This window comes from Electrona antarctica (genome assembly GCF_951216825.1).
Source record: "Electrona antarctica genome assembly, chromosome: 22".
In the NCBI taxonomy this organism is placed as follows: domain Eukaryota; kingdom Metazoa; phylum Chordata; class Actinopteri; order Myctophiformes; family Myctophidae; genus Electrona; species Electrona antarctica.
In genome coordinates this window covers 11,077,177-11,095,280 of record NC_136805.1, presented here as the reverse complement: position 1 = coordinate 11,095,280, position 18,104 = coordinate 11,077,177, and the positions used below count along the sequence as shown (strand labels likewise).

Below are 18,104 nucleotides of genomic sequence, written 5' to 3'. Positions count from 1 at the left end.
CTGTAGAATGGTGGGAGCTAGCAGCCGAATGGGGATGTAAGTACTGTAGAATGGTGGGAGCTAGCAGCCGAATGGGGATGTAAGTACTGTAGAATGGTGGGAGCTAGCAGCCGAATGGGGATGTAAGTACTGTAGAATGGTAGGAGCTAGCAGCCGAATGGGGATGTAAGTACTGTAGAATGGTGGGAGCTAGCAGCCGAATGGGGATGTAACCCATATGGGAAAAAAGTAGAAGAAACATATGTTGTCCTGTTGCCTCTAATAGTAAGTCTTTACGTGTAGGCTATGTCATTTACATGTATGTCATGTAAAGTACATACTACATTTTATATGTGAACTCTTGAAAGTGGCACCTTCCATACAATCCTCATATAAGACAATAAAGCGAATCATGTATGAATCAAGTAAACAAACATGTATGTGATCTATGAGGTAAGTACATGCATGGCAAATGCATGGTCTTTTTTGTCAGTTTGTAGTTTTTAATAATTTGAGATATATCCTTTCCATATATAAATAAATACCATTATAGTATGTATATTTATTTTTTATTTTTATGTTTGTATATCCATTTAATTTACAAGAAAAGTATGCTTCTTTTATATGATTTTTATAACATTGTTATAGGGAGTTGAGCCAGAAGGCAAAGCTCTCTGTCTACCGAGCAATCTTCGTTCCTACTCTCACCTATAGTCATGAAGTGTGGGTCATGACCGAAAGAATAAGGTCGCGAATACAAGCAGCTTCTTTTACGGGTGGCTTCTCAGAGGGTGAGAATTTCAGTCACGCGAGAGAGACTCGGAGTAGAACCGCTGCTCCTTCCCCTGAAAGGAGCCCGAACCACCTGTTTCGGGCATCTGGTTAGGATGCCTCTCGGGTGTCTCCCTAGGGAGGTCCTCGACGCACGTCCCACTGGGAGGAGACCCCGGGGGAGACCAAGGCGCAGCTGGAGGAAACACATCGACTCACTGGCCTTGGAACATCTCGGAATCCCCCAGGAGGAAGTCACTAATGTTGCTCTGGAGAGGGAAGTTCCCGCGACCTGACTACGGATAAGCGGTTGAAAATGGATGGATGGATATGTCAGTCAATACATTTTACCTTATACACGTGTGAGATCTTGGTTTCACGGATGTTTGCCCAACTCTATAAGTTTGACAACACACGATTACTAAGGATTTTGTATGTTGCCCTGCAGTCTCGTTACTATGGTTGCCGTACTGGCCTTCAGTGGAGGCAGCAGCCTGTGTGGATCCATGCGTGACGTCTTCATCAAACAGTACTACTCCGTCTTCAACAGGGCCCAGAACAGAGGTGGGCAACTTTGACGATGGAGAGAGCCACTATATTTACACACTCACTCCAGAGGGCCACATTGCTGTCGTGGCAAAAATAGCAGATCTACAAGCTCGTTTTCAGTGAAGCAATGTCCTGCTGCCTCCTGCATTATGTGCAAATTCAGGGCAGTTGAGTGATATCTAACACTTAGAAAAAGAATCACCTGCAACTAAGGACAGAAAGTAACTCATAACATGTCTACAGTGGATTTTTATGAAACAAACACTTTGAGGATAGAAAGAGAATAATTCAAGCTTTTCGTACAGCTGCAATCTTGGTGAGTTTGACGTTGTGTAATACTAATCAGATGGGACTTTTCTGTTTGGATGAATGGGCTGGCAATGGGAAGTTGCACCTTGTTAGCACCTTGCCATTAAGATGGCCGCGGTCCCTGCACCTCCAGCACCATGGAGAGCGGTAGCCTATTGGTGAGCAACAACACAAACAACAACGTTTTGTGTTGTGTTTAATAATGTTTATAATTTATTGGCATTGCCTTGTGCTCTACAGCAGGTTCTCAAACTCAAACAGTAAATAAATACAACCAAATGGATCCGTATTATAGCCTACTGCCTACTGTATTCATAGGCGACCATTTCCAATTCCTATGCCATAGGAAATTATAATAATTAATAATAATAATTTGGGGACCCCCCGAAATAATTTGGCGACCCCCCCAAAGGGTCGCGACCCACGGGTTGAGAACCCCTGTCCTATGGTGCGCTCGTTTGGAAATATTCGCATTCAGGACCCCCTTTGAAATCCACTGCTCTACTAGGCTACACAGCACCATCTTCTGCTGAACTTGTAGAACTGCATCATGGCGCTCGCCTGTGCAGAGTGAGAGTCTGGAGCTATGGTCTGGAGTAGTAGTGGGGTTTTATAAACAGGCAGCACACGTGGTTCGATCGCGTCACCTTACCTCCAAGTTGTGTGTGTGACAGACAGTTCCACTAATATAATAACTGGATTAAGAATGTTGAGACACGCATGGGGGCGTTCTGCTGCTGCCGCCGCGTCCCAACATCAGCCGGTGTTCCTCCGCCTACCGAGTGTAGCTGTCCTGGGAGCAGACACAGACAGCAGCAGACCACAGCGGCTGGTCAGTAGTAGTACCAGTAGTACCAGCCAGGGACGTACCGGTACCGCCGGTCATTGTGCTTCTACACGCCCAGCGCCGAGAGACAAACACCCGCTGCTGAACCCCCGGGCGGTCCGTTGCGGCTTCAGGTAAAGCACCTACCATACATTATGGCTGCTGGTATTAGCCTTAGCCCCTCTTGGGACCCTCGGTTACCTTTTCTGTGTTTTGGACGGGAGAAAGGGTTCGAATGGGGCTATATATATAGTCTGGGGTACAGACTAACATACTGCTTTCCCCGGGTGTTTCTTCACCCATTTACGTGGCCAGGGTTTTGAGGTTTTACTAGGCAGACTTTCTGTGAGGGACGGGTTTGGTTCACATGACATGTCATATTTCAGGGCTAGGTTAGAAGGTCACCAGAGATTTCGACCCAGGACTATTCGACCAACCGCAAATTCGAGTCCGTTCGACCCGTTTTTACCGGGTCGAATTATCTTTACTTTACTTTACTTTATTTGTTTATTTAGACAGGACAGAGCATATTAATGAACGTCACATGAACGTAAATACACCGGGATTAGCAAAGATGCTAATTTTCATCCGCAGTCCTCACACAAAACATAAAAACAGAAAACAGACAAACGGTGACAAACGGTGTAACCCCTAGAGGGTAGTAGAGTACAAGGATATTGTAAGCATGCTCCCCCAGTTGCATACTTTTTTAAGAAGGTTTTTTTGTAAACCTTCTTTTCTCAGGCATGGTGTTTTTGTGAGGTTAGAGTTTGGCTTAGCTTTTTAGGCATAGGTTGTTATTATTATTATTAAGTTATTGTTTAAAAGGGAGTCTGAAGTATTAATAACCACTGCTAGCAGGAAAGCTAAGCTAGTTTGACATGTTGTTGTTGTTGTGAACTTGTTGTGGCAAAGCAGCATGCACGTTCAAGGTGGATTATTATGATCAAAGTTGCATGCGTGTTTAGCTTGCAAGACAACCCCCCCTGCTACTATATTGCTTTTTAAGACAGTAAACTGACACAATGTACAATTAACGTTGTAGTTATTCAAGTTGCACAAGTCAATATATAAGCAACACTTATGATGTAACATTGCATTGGGGGGCACGCACATGACGCACAGTCATGGACATGGTTGAATGATGCAACGTCATGTTACATAGCATACATAAGTTAATATTGCAACATGATGCCATGTCACTGTGCTGAGTGTGTTATAATCAGCAAGTATACATTTGAAGTATATTACTGGATATAAACAAGTGTTAGTGTCAGTGAACAACAACAATAACTGCATGTTTTATGATATTACTAACATTTCTGAGCTGCAATTTTAATGCTGTTGTCTTTTGTAATGTTTGTATAACAATGTATTTTACATACTGTTTGTGTATGAAATATTTAGTTTCATTCATGTTCTAATGTAATTGTAATTAATTGTCTCATTCACAACAATGCAAGTGCATTATGTGTGTTACAATTAATATGTTACATCATGCATTCACAATTATGTTATCTGTTACCGTATTTGGTTTGGTATAAATGGAATCCAGGGGACGTGATTTATTTGACCTGACAGAATTTCATTTTGTACTTTATTGTGTTTTTTTTTTAACTTTAACCCATTATGACCTGATGCCGATTCTAAAAAAGAATCTTCTAAATCCTAATGGTTCTCTGAAAAACGTATGTTTCTATCTATCAGTGGTTCTCAAACCTTTTCATGTCAAGGACACTCAAACTTTTATGTATTTGGCCACTGACTGACCCCCTCATCTCATGATGTTTTGTACCAGAGACTGTCGGAAGCATAGATTGAGTTAAGAGCGTCTGCTAAATACTTAAATTGTAAATTGTCTATATATATTGTTCATACAGTGTGTATTGTTTCCCAGCAGCCCCTCTGTCAGTCTCAGCATGGCTTCAGGGAGTCACAGTAACAGACTGGCCAAGGAGCGCTCCCCCTACCTCCTGCAGCATGCACACAACCCTGTGGACTGGTGAGTAACCACATGCACGCGCACGCGCACAACCCTGTGGACTGTGTAACCACTAACCACATGCATGCACGTGGCACGCACACACACAACCTTGTTGACTGGTGACTAACACACGCACGCACTGTGGTTAATATCATCTCATTCTCTCAGGTACCCATGGGGACAGGATGCGTTTGACAAAGCCAAGGAGGAGGACAAGCCCATCTTCCTATCAGGTATTAGCAAAGATGGTCAAGTTTGGTTGTTTCATCAACCATTATAATCACCATTATTTCAGACTTTTGGTCTTCTGGTACAATCGGATGACTTAAAATAAATTTGACTAGAGGTTCGGCCCTCACCTACGTTGCACCGCTTTTTTATGCTTTCGTTGTCGCGCCCCTCTTGAGCAGACCTGTCGTTGATCCAGGCGACAACGTCTGCGTTAATCGATGCACTTCACATGGGCAGATGCAAAGATACAAAGATTCACAGCATAATTGCCGCTTTGTATCTAAAGTTGAAGCCAGTTCAACTTATTTGTAGCTTTGTATCTTTTTTTAGCAGCTACAAACGTCAGATTTCCTTCGTAACTTCACGTTGCTGGCTTCCATTGAAAATGAATGGTAGACTGTATCTTTGTATCTGCCCATCTGAACGCATCATTTAGCTGAGCAACAATTATATACAGTATATATATATATCATAATATACAGTAGTCTAGTGATTTAACCAGCTTTGAACAAAAACACGTTTTGTTTTGACACTTAGCCTGTGGATAATCAGACTCGTCAATTTAGTAGATTATTTAAAAAAATGGGTAAGGCGTTTTTCCTCATGTGGTTGGTTCGAAATGTCAGTTTTGATATATTCTCGCTTATTTGCCCAGCCCCAATAGTGGTCCTGAACATTGTTTTTTAATTGTGTTCTTGCCCATGCATGGGTTCCATGGTAGTGGGATACTCCACCTGTCACTGGTGTCACGTGATGGAGAGGGAGTCTTTCGAGGACGAGGAAATCGGCAAGCTCCTCAGTGACAACTTCGTCTGCATCAAAGTAGACCGAGAAGAGAGACCTGACGTGGACAAAGTCTACATGACCTTCATCCAGGTGTGTGCATTCACATATATTTAATAGGGATGGGTCTGATTAATTGATTAGTCGTTAACAGGATCAAAATCGATGTATGTATGTATGTATGTATGTATGTATGTATGTATGTATGTATGTATGTATGTATGTATGTATGTATGTATGTATGTATGTATGTATGTATGTATGTATGTATAAGCTGTATGTAGATCTGCTATTTTTGAAAAATCGTGAAAATGCGGCACAAATCTTTGAATATATATTCTTTCAGAGAGAACGTTTTTAACTCAAATCTTTGATTCTGAGGGGTTCCTGGAATAACAGATGGTGGTCGGTGGCCAATTACATATCATTTTTGGGGTCCTTGACATGAAATATTGAGCACCACTGATACAGAAACACAGTTATTTCAGAAAACTGTCAGCATTTAGAAGACATTTTTTCATTTCGACGTCAGGCCTAAATTGATTAAGAAAGAGTGCGGGCACCATTCGGTGCGTGCGTGCGTGCTCAGGCTATTTCTTTCAAGTGACTGTTACTGTAACGCTTACTTGGTATGTATTGTTCATGTTCTTTGCGCCCCAAGGCAACGAGTGGGGGCGGTGGATGGCCGATGAATGTTTGGCTGACCCCCGACCTCCGACCTTTCATCGGGGGCACCTACTTCCCTCCCAGAGACGCTGGAGGTAGACCTGGACTCAAAACCGTCCTCACCAGAATCATGAGACAGGTACGGCACTGAGGCAGGGGTCTTCAACAGGTGTGGAGATTGACAGGTACAGCACTGAGGCAGGGGTCTTCAACACGTGTGGAGATTGACAGGTACAGCACTGAGGCAGGGGTCTTCAACACGTGTGGAGATTTGGATTACTGACTCAGCAAGTAGCACATTTTTATCCCATGATTTTGCAACCCATTTTTTTCACCCAGTGTCAATCATCTAATGTAATCCTGGGCGCTACACTTCCTCTGCCAACCTGGGGGGGCAGCGGACTGACCTCATGCTTCCTTCCATGCATGAGGAGTCCAAGCTGCTTCTTTTCACCTGACAGTGGGGAATTTCCCCAGCCGGACGTAGCGCGTGGAAGGAACACGTTATTCCGACCAGTTCCTTTCCTCTCCATCAAGTGCCCCGGCTGGCCAGGGGGAGGTAGTTTAGAGACCAGGATTACTGCAGGCTTTTTGTGAGGGTACCTACCATAGATATATATAAACTCTAGATAGCTCACCCGCGCTGTTGGCCAATGGAGAGCGAGTGTGTGTGTGTGTGTGTGTGTGTGTGTGTGTGTGTGTGTGTGTGTGTGTGTGTGTGTGTGTGTGTGTGTGTGTGTGTGTGTGTGTGTGTGTGTGTGTGTGTGTGTGTGTGTGTGTGTGTGTGTGTGTGTGTGTGTGTGTGTGTGTGTGTGCGCGCAGCCACCGGTTTACACGACCCACGTACAATGCATAGGCGTTCTCTATAGTTCAAATATCTCTCATCTCTGGGACTACCGTCAGGGTTTTTACATGGTCCACAAAGGGCGTCCATGTTTGCTGGAAAGTTCTCATGGAACCATTAAGTGAGAATCTAATCTTTTCAAGCAAGAGGTCCTTTATCCATCCGTTATGTGTAGGTGGAGAAACTTGTTTCCATTTGAAGAGTATGACGTCTGGCTAAAAGAGAAGTAAAGGAGATTATTCTCTTAAGGTATAGAGGAATATTAGTCCCTGGGGGAATGCCAAATATGGATGGTTATGGATGGTATATATCAGAATAGGATTTAAATATAGTTGTCCAAAAGTCCACCAACCTAGGGCATGTCCAAAACATGTGTGACAGACCAGCAGCGGATTGTCTGCATCGGTTACATGCATCATTAATATCTGGAAATATCTGTGCTAGTCTTGCATTTGTGTAATGAACCCGATGAATGATCTTACATTGGATAAGACTATGTCTAGCACAGATTGAGGAACTGTGAACCAGTCTCAGAGCTGTCTTCCATGTCAGGTCGGGCATGTCTAGCCCGAGGTCCTGCTCCCATGCCATCCTAAGATGGTTGAGACTAGTTTCTGGGTTTATTGAGTTGAGTTAATTATATATTGTTGAAATTAAGCCCTTTGTATTGGGGTTCAGAGAAAGTCCACTGCAGAATGGTTGGGTTGGTTTGGAAAGTTTGGGAATTGTCTTTGTCTGATCTGAAAGTAGCGAAATAGGTGAGAGCCAGGCAAACGGAATTGCTCTGTTAAGTATGAGAATGGTGCCATAGTCCCGTTGCTGTACAGATCTTTAGTAGTTCTGATCCCCTTGTCAAACCAGTTTCGGAAGACAGGATCCGAACATGAGTGCTCAAACGTGTGCCACACTGGTGGCAGAAAGAGAGAGATGTGTAAGGACAGAAAAGTGAGGACGCAAATTGTGAAGCGGGGCGAGACATGTGAGAATTTTGGTCTTCAACCAGCCAAAATTCTCACATGTCTCCCCGCTTCTCCGCTCCCTCCGATTTAATTAACCTTGCCTGGAAGTAGGAATAGTTATTATGTGTGCATATCGAGCCCCCAGAAAGGCTGGAACTGCAGGCGGGCCCGTGCATTTAGCACAAGGAAACCCCTTGCAGCTGGGGTTTAACATTTAGTACATTCCACATTTTGGCAATGCAATGCTTGACATGAAAGCTGGCTAATGTGATACTGACCAACATGAGGGCTTTATGCTGCTTACTGTAGTTTTTCATACTCTGTTGGCACAGACAGACGATCATTTTTGAATGGCTGTTTGGCAATAGCAGCACTTCTCCTCGTGACCGTCACTTATTGTCTCCACCAGGCCGAAGGCATGGGGAGAGAGTATGTTTTGCACTCCGTCCATCCGTCCGTGTGTCCGTGTGTGTGTGTGTGTGTGTGTGTCCGTCCGTCCGTCCGTCTGTGAACAGCTAATCTCCGGCACCGTTAACCCGGTCGATGTCAAATTTTGCACACACACTCCCTGGATGCCAACGATGAACCTCTGCCCCAGAATTTCCAGAACGGCCTGTTATAGCGCCACCAGGAGGCCGCTTTGTGCAAAACATGCATATTCCCACTAGGCTGAGGAAGAAATGCCACTTGACAGTTTTCAAATCAGCCTCATGGTGGCGCTACAACAGGCCAAGCCGCGTCACACACACACACACACACACACACACACACACACACACACACACACACACACACACACACACACACACACACACACACACACACACACACACACACACACAAAACATCCTCCTGGTGGAGACCTGTGCCCAGAAGGGCACTTTTTCTAGTCTAATAATGCTTTGCTTATGTTGCCAGGACAACATGTCCCGTTGCTTTCCTGGACGGTATCGGTCAAATTACATTATGCCATTAAGACCTGGAACGCATCTGTGTCACCTTATAGCTTTTAACCACTTTAACCATTATGTTAAACTTTAGCTGTTGAAAAATAGCAGATCTACAAGCTCATAGCACGGCACAGAGTGCCGCGCTACGAGCTTGTACAAGCTGTTTTTTTTTTTAAATCATGAAAACGGGTGCAAATCTTTGAATAGATATTCTTTCCCAGCGAACATTTTTAACTCAAATCTTTGCCTCTGGGAGGTCCCTGGAACAAAACAGATATAATTCCTTGACATGAAAAAGTTTGAGCACCGCTGACACAGAAACATATGTTTTCCAGAAAACCGATTTCGAAAACATTTTGGTCTCGGGTCTTTAATGGCTTATGCTTGTGATTGTCTTTTCCTGCCTCAGTGGCAGAGCAACAGGTCTGCGTTGGAAGCCAGCGGGGACAGAGTCATGGAGGCCCTGAGGGAAGGCACGGCCATCACTCTCAGCCCGGGCGACACCCCGCCCTTCGCCCCCGACGTGGCCACTCGCTGCCTCCAGCAGCTGGCCGGCTGCTACGAGGAGGAGTACGGAGGCTTCAGAGACTCGCCCAAGTTCCCCACTCCAGGTGCACTGATGACCGCACACACAGTGAAATAATTAAACGCACTCCTTCATGACACGTCCGCCCCGTTGTCTCCTACACTCTTTAACCCAGTTAGACCTGAACATAGAAATAGAGAGTATGCGCATGCTTAAAGTGAATGGCACATCGAGTGGCAAAGCAACAGGCAAAGTGAGTTTAACATTGTTTAATGTTGTTTAATGCAATCAGATAAGACTTTTCTGTGTGGATGTGTGGGCTGTCAAGGCCAGAAAGTAGGCGTTCCTGCATAACTTCCTGGTTTGATGATGATGTCACACGCATACCCTCTATAGACGGAACATCAAATTCAACAGTATATGAATGAATGAATGAATGAATTCATATTTTATTTTCGTGTCCGGACAGTTTCTTGACCCATCCCCATCCCTATCAGACACAGCAATTTAAAACAATAACAAAACAAAAACAAAACAAGGACATTCAGGTGTGTAGCCAGCCAGCAACTCATTCGGATTACAGACGGTAGTAGTAAACCCACACCGACCTGTACATGAAATATATAACCAATCTGTAAAACAGTTATACGTTCATCTATAATACAATTTAGTTATACGTCACCCTTCGCCTCCTATCCCATGCCCTATAAAGAAACTCTGAAAAAGCGAAAACATGGTGAAAAAGAAACTCAAACTGTGTGTGTGTGTGTGTGTGTGTGTGTGTGTGTGTGTGTGTGTGTGTGTGTGTGTGTGTGTGTGTGTGTGTGTGTGTGTGTGTGTGTGTGTGTGTGTGTGTGTGTGTGTGTGTGTGTGTGTGTGTGTGTGTGTGTGTGTGTGTGTGTGTGTGTGTGTGTGTTTTACTCCGATAGAATAAATCCAGAGGTACTATGGTACATTCAACATATAGGCTGTGGATGCCCTCCTGTGGCCGGAAATGTTAATGCAGCTAAAATCCAGTAGATGCATTTCATTAAAGGGACACTTCACCCTTTTTGCCAAAAAATATATATCAATGACGTTTATAAGATTTAGAACACTTTCCTGGCATTATTTTTTGTGTAATCTCTGGGTTTAGATATTTTAGATTAACGGGTGGCTCTGACGTCAGAGACACTCTTCCGTATTGCTACCGGACTACATTGTCTCCTCACACTGCAGCTAGACCAGCCCCAAAACACAGCCGTCACGGACACTGCGATTTGTTCCACCTACAACCTTCGTTGACTCCACCCCCACATGCGCATTTGTTATTGTGTTTGTGTCATGTTGCCGTCGTCAGCAGAGCAGCACCAGAGTATACAGAAAAAAACAACTCAGAGGAGATGCGCTGTGTAGTGTTGCCACGAATCCCCCCCCCCCCCCCCCCCCATCTGCATGTGTACAAGGGACAGGCAACGCGTCCACCCCCACCCCGTCATTCTAATGCACTGGCTTTTAGAGAACATTCTTGTGGAAGTAAAAAGAAAAAAAACGTACTGCATTACCGTGTCCTTTTCCATTGTAAGATGCAACCAATGTTATTTGTCAAGGGTTCCCAACCGTCCCGTAAAATACGGGATCGTACCGTCTTTGGCAACTAAAAGACCTGTCCCGTAATGAACCGATACGGGACGCACTTAATCCCGTATTTTGGGCTTGTGGAAAAATGACAGCGCGTTATGGTGATTCTCAGTCACTCGCTCCCATGCAGACGCACAGACAAGTAATAAGAAGGGGCAGCCGACTGAGCTATAGGAACAGGAAAGCAAGACACTGAAACCTGGTGTCTGTAAGGGCGCTAGGCTCAGCTCATTGGTCAGTACTCTTCATAGGCATGCAGCAGAGCCAATCACTATGCAGTATCGTATCTTAGCAACTATTTCACCACGCTCCGGTCCACAACATTGAAAAAACAAATGGATGCTGTTGACAGCCAAAAGTCTTATCTACCTCAGAGTCAGAAAGTTCTAGTAGTGAGATAGAACTAAAAAAGAAGAAAAACTAAGTGCAGAGCTGAGTGGGAAAAAGATTCGGTGGATTTTTATGAAACAAAAGCTTTGCAGTTTGAAAGTGGATATTCAAGCTTTCCCTACAGCTGCAATGTTGGTGAGTTTAATGTTGTTTAATACAAGCAGATGCAAATTGGATGAATGGGGAGTTAATGGATGGTTTATGGCAAGTCACTTCATATCATTATAATAAATCTAGAGTTGGGGGGGGGGGGATTCGTGGCAACATAGCGCGTCTCTCTGGTGCTGCTCTGCTGACGACGGCGACATGACACAAACACAATAACAAATGCGCATGTGGGGGTGCGGTCAACGAAGGTTGTAGGTGGAACAAATCGCAGTGTCCGTGACGGCTGTGTTTTGGGGCTGGTCTAGCTGCAAGTGTGAGGAGACAATGTAGTCCGGTAGCAATACGGAAGAGTGTCTCTGACGTCAGAGCCACCCGTTAATCTAAAATATCTAAACCCAGAGATTACACAAAAAATAATGCCAGGAAAGTGTTCTAAATCTTATAAACGTCATTGATATATATTTTTTGGCAAAAAGGGTGAAGTGTCCCTTTAAGCAACTATATGAAATGAATGTCTTATTCAAGATTCAGAAATCCCTTTGGTGCCCATATATGGAGATCCCTGAAGTCATAAATATGACGTCATTATTATGATTGGCCTCAATGGCGATATGACGATTGGTTATTCTATGTGCTCTGACTTCGGGTAATCGTTAAGGACACGCTTTCCCAACGGGTATTGGTGGAAAGTAACTAAGTAGATGTACTTAAGTGACTGTACTCAACTACAATTTTGAGGTATTTGTACTTGAGTATTTCCAATACTTTTACTTTTACTCCACTACATCTCAGATCCAAATATTGTACTTTTACACCACTAAAATTATTTGACAGCTTTAGTTACTTTGTAGATTCTTCTGTTTCTTGCGAAACAAGTATTTCTGTATTTGCAGTAGGGCTGCACGATTAATCGGTAGCATAATCTGAATTGGCCATATCGGCCATAAAAATGCCATATCTCAAAAATAATTCCTTCCTTTCCGCCGCAGATTTATGTATTTATTTATTCCCCCAGATGGTCTAAAAAAATTTCTGAAAATGTTTCATAATTGTACCAATTATTTATACACGGCGCCAGGATGAAGGGTTTCTGTTTCAAAATGAAAAGGGATGAGGACATTTATTAAGTAATGTGTTTGTTTACTTTACTTTAAATATTAATCTGTGCTGTCATGTGCAACTTAATTTGCAAATTGCGGGCGGCGCGTATAACTAGGAAGCGTCGTCCACTCTCTTCAAATTAATGATTAAAGCAGGGGTTCTCAACGTTTTTGGCCGGGGACCCCCGAAAATGCTTTGGCAACGTCTCGGGACCCCCGCCCCGCCCCCTCCCGACCCCCAATATAAATTGACTGCTACAATAACCTTAAACCATTTTGGGCGGGAACCCCTTTTGGTGTTTTAAGCATTGTTATAATTTAGCTATTTAAAAATAGCAGATCTACAAGCTCATAGCGCGCCACCGAGTGGCGCGCTATGAACTTGTAGGTCTGCTATTTTTGAAAAATCGTTAAAATGTGCCTCAAATCAAAGCTTGTAGGTCTGCTATTTTTGAAAAATAGTGAAAAAAAATAAACCTTTTTTTTTTTGGAAAATAATTTGGGGACCCCCTAAAATAATTTGGCGACCCCCCGAGGGGTCGCGACCCACGGGTTGAGAACCCCTGGATTAAAGGACCACTTCACCACTTTTCAACCTATCTTCATATAATAGGTCCTCACTAATAATCATGAAAAAATGGCGCCATTTCTTTCTACTCTGTCTGTGTCTCATAGAAGGGCTGTGGGCAGTTCAGAAACCGTCCTCCAGTGACATCATCGACGGGGAATACAAGCTAATAGAAACTGCAGGCTTTCTAGTCCTGAAAAGTTGCAATGCGAAAATGGAAGCCATCGTTCTCACGATAATGAAAATCTAAACATTTTTGGAAAAATATCTTGTTTAAAAAATAATCTGCCTAATGATGATGTCACTGGAGGAGGGTTTCTAAACTGCCCACAGCCCTCCTATGGGACACAGACTGAGTAGGAAAAAAACGTGCCATTTTATCATGATTATTAGTGAGGACCTATTATATGAAGATATGTTGAAAAGTGGTGAAGTGGTCCTTTAACCTACCTTAATGCGGCACTATGCAACGTTTCGTCTTGGCATCATACTATTCAGGCATCAATCAATAATCTCTTTCTGCTTTACGGCGTTCAGTGTGAAGCAAACTCACATTTGACAGTCTCTCCTGGAGCATTTTCCTTCTTAGCCTGCCCGGTTTCTGATGCGCCTCATGGCTAAAAGGTTGTGGTGCCGACGGGCAACGACAGAGCCAAACAAAAACGGTTTTCGTAATTTGGATGATAATGCCAAGACACTAGTTCCTTTCGGATGTCTTCAGCCCCCTGGTCTTGCTCAATCTTTCCTCTCCCTTTCTCTGCTTGTCTCTTCTCCTATCCACCTGTCTGTCTGTCTGTCTCTCCTCCTGTCCCCCTGTCTGTCTCTCCTCCTGTCCACCTGTCTGCCTCTCCTCCTGTCAACCCGTTTGTCTGTCCGTCTCTCCTCCTGTCCACCTGTCTGCCTCTCCTCCTGTCAACCCATTTGTCTGTCTGTCTCTCCTCCTGTCCCCCTGTCTGTCTCTCCTCCTGTCCACCTGTCTGCCTCTCCTCCTGTCAACCCGTTTGTCTGTCTGTCTCTCCTCCTGTCCCCCTGTCTGTCTCTCCTCCTGTCCACCTGTCTGCCTCTCCTCCTGTCCACCTGTCTGCCTCTCCTCCTGTCAACCCGTTTGTCTGTCTGTCTCTCCTCCTGTCCCCCTGTCTGTCTCTCCTCCTGTCCACCTGTCTGCCTCTCCTCCTGTCAACCCGTTTGTCTGTCTGTCTCTCCTCCTGTCCCCCTGTCTGTCTCTCCTCCTGTCCACCTGTCTGCCTCTCCTCCTGTCCACCTGTCTGCCTCTCCTCCTGTCAACCCGTTTGTCTGTCTGTCTCTCCTCCTGTCCACCTGTCTGCCTCTCCTCCTGTCAACCCGTTTGTCTGTCTGTCTCTCCTCCTGTCCACCTGTCTGCCTCTCCTCCTGTCAACCCGTTTGTCTGTCTGTCTCTCCTCCTGTCCACCTGTCGGCCTCTCCTCCTGTCAACCCGTTTGTCTGTCTGTCTCTCCTCCTGTCCACCTGTCTGTCTCTCCTCCTGTCCACCTGTCTGTCTCTCCACAGTGAATCTGATGTTCCTCATGTCCTACTGGTCCATTAACCGCTCCAGCTCAGAAGCAGCGGAGGCTCTGCAGATGGCCTTGCACACACTGCGCATGATGGCCCAGGGAGGCATACACGACCACGTGGGGCAGGTAATACATATAGCATGCACACACACACACACACACACACACACACACACACACACACACACACACACACACACACACACACACACACACACGTGTCACAGGAACCCGAAAACCAGAAATGTTGCGAAAATAGCTGATACTGCGTACTTGCGTAGAGGTCCGCTATTTTTGAATGTTATTTGAAAATGTTATAGAGAACCTAAGTCGGTAGAGGGCGCAAAATCCACGGTTTCGTGTACTTTTTATTTGCATTGTAATCCCCATAGGGGTATTATATATCATAAATTAATACTGAAACCAGATATAATCATTAAGGAAAGTTTATGCATGTACCATGTGTACTATGTAAACTCTAAATTTCCATTGTCCAGCCATTCAGCAAAAAAAAAATGGGGACCCCCCGAGGGGTCGCGACCCACGGGTTGAGAACCCCTGTTTTAGATCGCCTCATGTAAGAACTGTGTTTGAAAAATAAACATGTCATCCCACCGACTGCTTCACTCATATGGAGATGAACAATCAACTGACTGAGAGAAAACGCTATTGTTACTGCTACTGAATTAGTTACATTTTCGCTAGAAACAGACTGTATCATATATGAGTGACTGATTGTCGCAAACGATACAGAGACACCTCCATGACAATAACGCAGAGACAGCTTGTTTATTTTTGGACCACGATGCTTATAGTAGACGATATTAAGATCACCCCATGTTATTCTCCATAGAGAAATTACTTACGTGAACCAGGGGAATCGAGGGGATGAGCGAGTGACGTCAGGAATTCGGCCCTCTATAGTTTGCCTATAGAGAGGGTATGAGCGTGACATCATCATCATACCCGGAAGTTATGCTGGGAATGCTTATTGACAGCGCATACATCCAAACAGAAAAAGTCATATTGCAATAAAATACGTTAAACGATCGTTAAACTCACTCTGCCACTCGCTTCATGCATGCGCACACTAGGGCATTAACACTTAGCGCGCCATTGCCGACGATTAAAGTCAATTGAAGCCTAATTTTGATACTGACGCTTAACGCCATTGCCGACGGCCTTCGGCAATTGAGCTTTTATAGCGCGTTCGATTGCTTGAGCCAAAATGCTACTCACGTTAGCCGGTTAGCTAGCTAGTGTTGTTAGCACAGCACTGGATCGCCCATCTTAGATCGTCGTCGCCATAAGAATCCATTCTATCCATTTCTTTCAATCGAATGTATCTCCTATTCCTTGTCCCAGATGGCATTTTGGTCAAAACAGCGTTTCTTTGACGGTACAGATCGGACGATGTAGAGCTCTCCAGAGCTCCGGTCTGGCTTCAGATGGTAAACAAGGCCTGTCCGCTCCGTGTAGCTTCCTAGGTTATGACTACTGCTCATGGACCGGAAATGGCGGCTTTTCAAAATAAGAGCTCAAATTAAAAAAATGCTGGCGTGAATTAGATCCTAATTTTGCTAGCGGCCTAAGTGTTAAGCAACTAGTCGACTAGTCCACTAGTAAATCCACTAGTCGACCTTGTTGGTACTAGTTGACTAGTTGATAAGAAAAAAAAAAGTTAATTTTTTCCCCGAATTTGTAGGCCTCAAGATCAGGTAGATTATAGTTATAGTCACGAATGTACACAGTTTTTAAATGTACAAATGTTTTTTTTTTTTTTTACATAATAGGTAGTTAAACAACTAGTCGACTAGTAAACTAGACAACTAGTCAACTTGTAAAAATGACTAGAGGTGAATGCCCTAGCGCACACCCCTCTATAATGACTAGAAGTGAATGCCCTAGCGCACACCCCTCTATAATGACTAGAAGTGAATGCCCTAGCGCACACCCCTCTATAATGCCACGGCCCAAGTCTGTCTGTGGGTTTTATATAGATGTTTAACCAAGGAAAGGTTTTTAATAAGAGCTTGTGACTAAATAACAACCATATTGGAGCCATTGGAACACAGGTTCCTTTTTACGTTTTCCACCCGGCAGCGACAGTTGTGTGTGTGTGTGCGTGCGTGCGTGCGTGTGTGCATGCCTGCGTGTGTGCGTGTGTGTGTGTGTGTGTGTGTGTGCGTTACGTAAGCACTAGAATTGCATTTTATGTAGTCATAGCACTTTGTAGTACATATGTATAGTATAGTATGTATAGTTTATATAGTTTCATTATATAGATATTCCACTGTTACGTTCTTAGCTTACGCATGTTTCATGATAACTACTTTTTTATGTATGTGATGTATTGCCATGCTTTTTGTTCTTGCTTAATGTAATTAACAACTCTGGTTGTAATTATGACTTATCTCTCTGTCTCTCTCTCTCTGTCTCTCTCTCTGTCTCTCTCTCTGTCTCTCTCTGTTTCTGTTTCTGTCTCTGTCTCTGTCTCTGTCTCTGTCTCTGTCTCTGTCTCTCTCTGTCTCTGTCTCTCTCTCTGTCTCTCTCTCTCTCTCTCTCTGTCTCTGTCTCTGTCTCTGTCTCTGTCTCTGTCTCTGTCTCTGTCTCTGTCTCTGTCTCTGTCTCTGTCTCTCTCTCTCTCTCTCTCTCTCTCTCTCTCTCTCTCTCTCTCTCTCAGGGTTTCCATCGTTATTCCACAGATACCTTCTGGCACGTGCCCCACTTTGAGAAGATGCTGTACGACCAGGCTCAGCTGGCTGTCGCCTATATAACCGCCTACCAGGTGTGTGTTGATGCGCACGCACACACGACACGCACAACACGCACACGCAAAAATTATTAATATTTCAAAACACTTTAAAAAAAACGCAAAACTTTTCATGAATTAATAACAAAATCAGAGAAATTCCTTTTAAGAAGTAGTAAAAATAGCAGATCTACAAGCTCACAACGTGGCGCGAAGTGACACGTTGTGAGCTTGTAGGTCTGCTATTTTCAGACAGAATTCGGTTCCCAGTGGATTCCTCGCGACTCGCAGTGCAACAACATTTGCAATCTCCCAGAATTGCACCTTTTTTGTTTTTATTCGTTGACAAAGTTGTCCATTAGTCTTAGACCCAAACCGCACCAATGCAACTAGTCGCAACTCCTTGCGACAAAACAGTTTTAAGGACTTATTGTCACACCAGTGCAACTCTTTGCAACTGCCATTGGGTATAATAGAATTTTTTTAAATTTCATTTTCTTCCATAATATAATTTAGATTAGATTAATCGGGCATAAAGTGAAATATTTAAAACCTTTTTTTTGTTTTAATCTTGATGATTATGGAATACAGCTCATCAAAATCAAAAAATCCCATCTAAAAATATTACACTATTTTATGAGACCACTAAATAAAACA

General features: G+C 44.0%; 1 protein-coding gene across 3 annotated transcripts in view; it reads left to right on the top strand.

Annotated features, from left to right (window-relative positions):
- The first annotated feature begins 2,190 nt into the window (after nt 1–2,190).
- The window catches only part of spata20 (spermatogenesis associated 20), a 143,908-nt gene continuing 127,994 nt past the window's right edge, over nt 2,191–18,104 (top strand). For 2 of the 3 annotated variants that reach the window (XM_079492824.1, XM_079492822.1), the window contains exons 1-8: nt 2,191–2,568; nt 4,332–4,436; nt 4,587–4,651; nt 5,371–5,525; nt 6,094–6,237; nt 9,261–9,462; nt 14,691–14,821; nt 17,379–17,483. In XM_079492824.1, the coding sequence (XP_079348950.1) occupies nt 2,315–2,568; nt 4,332–4,436; nt 4,587–4,651; nt 5,371–5,525; nt 6,094–6,237; nt 9,261–9,462; nt 14,691–14,821; nt 17,379–17,483 (1,161 nt within the window). In that variant the 5' untranslated portion in view covers nt 2,191–2,314. The remainder of the gene's footprint in view (nt 2,569–4,331; nt 4,437–4,586; nt 4,652–5,370; nt 5,526–6,093; nt 6,238–9,260; nt 9,463–14,690; nt 14,822–17,378; nt 17,484–18,104) is intronic. The other variant, XM_079492823.1, reaches the window with a different exon arrangement.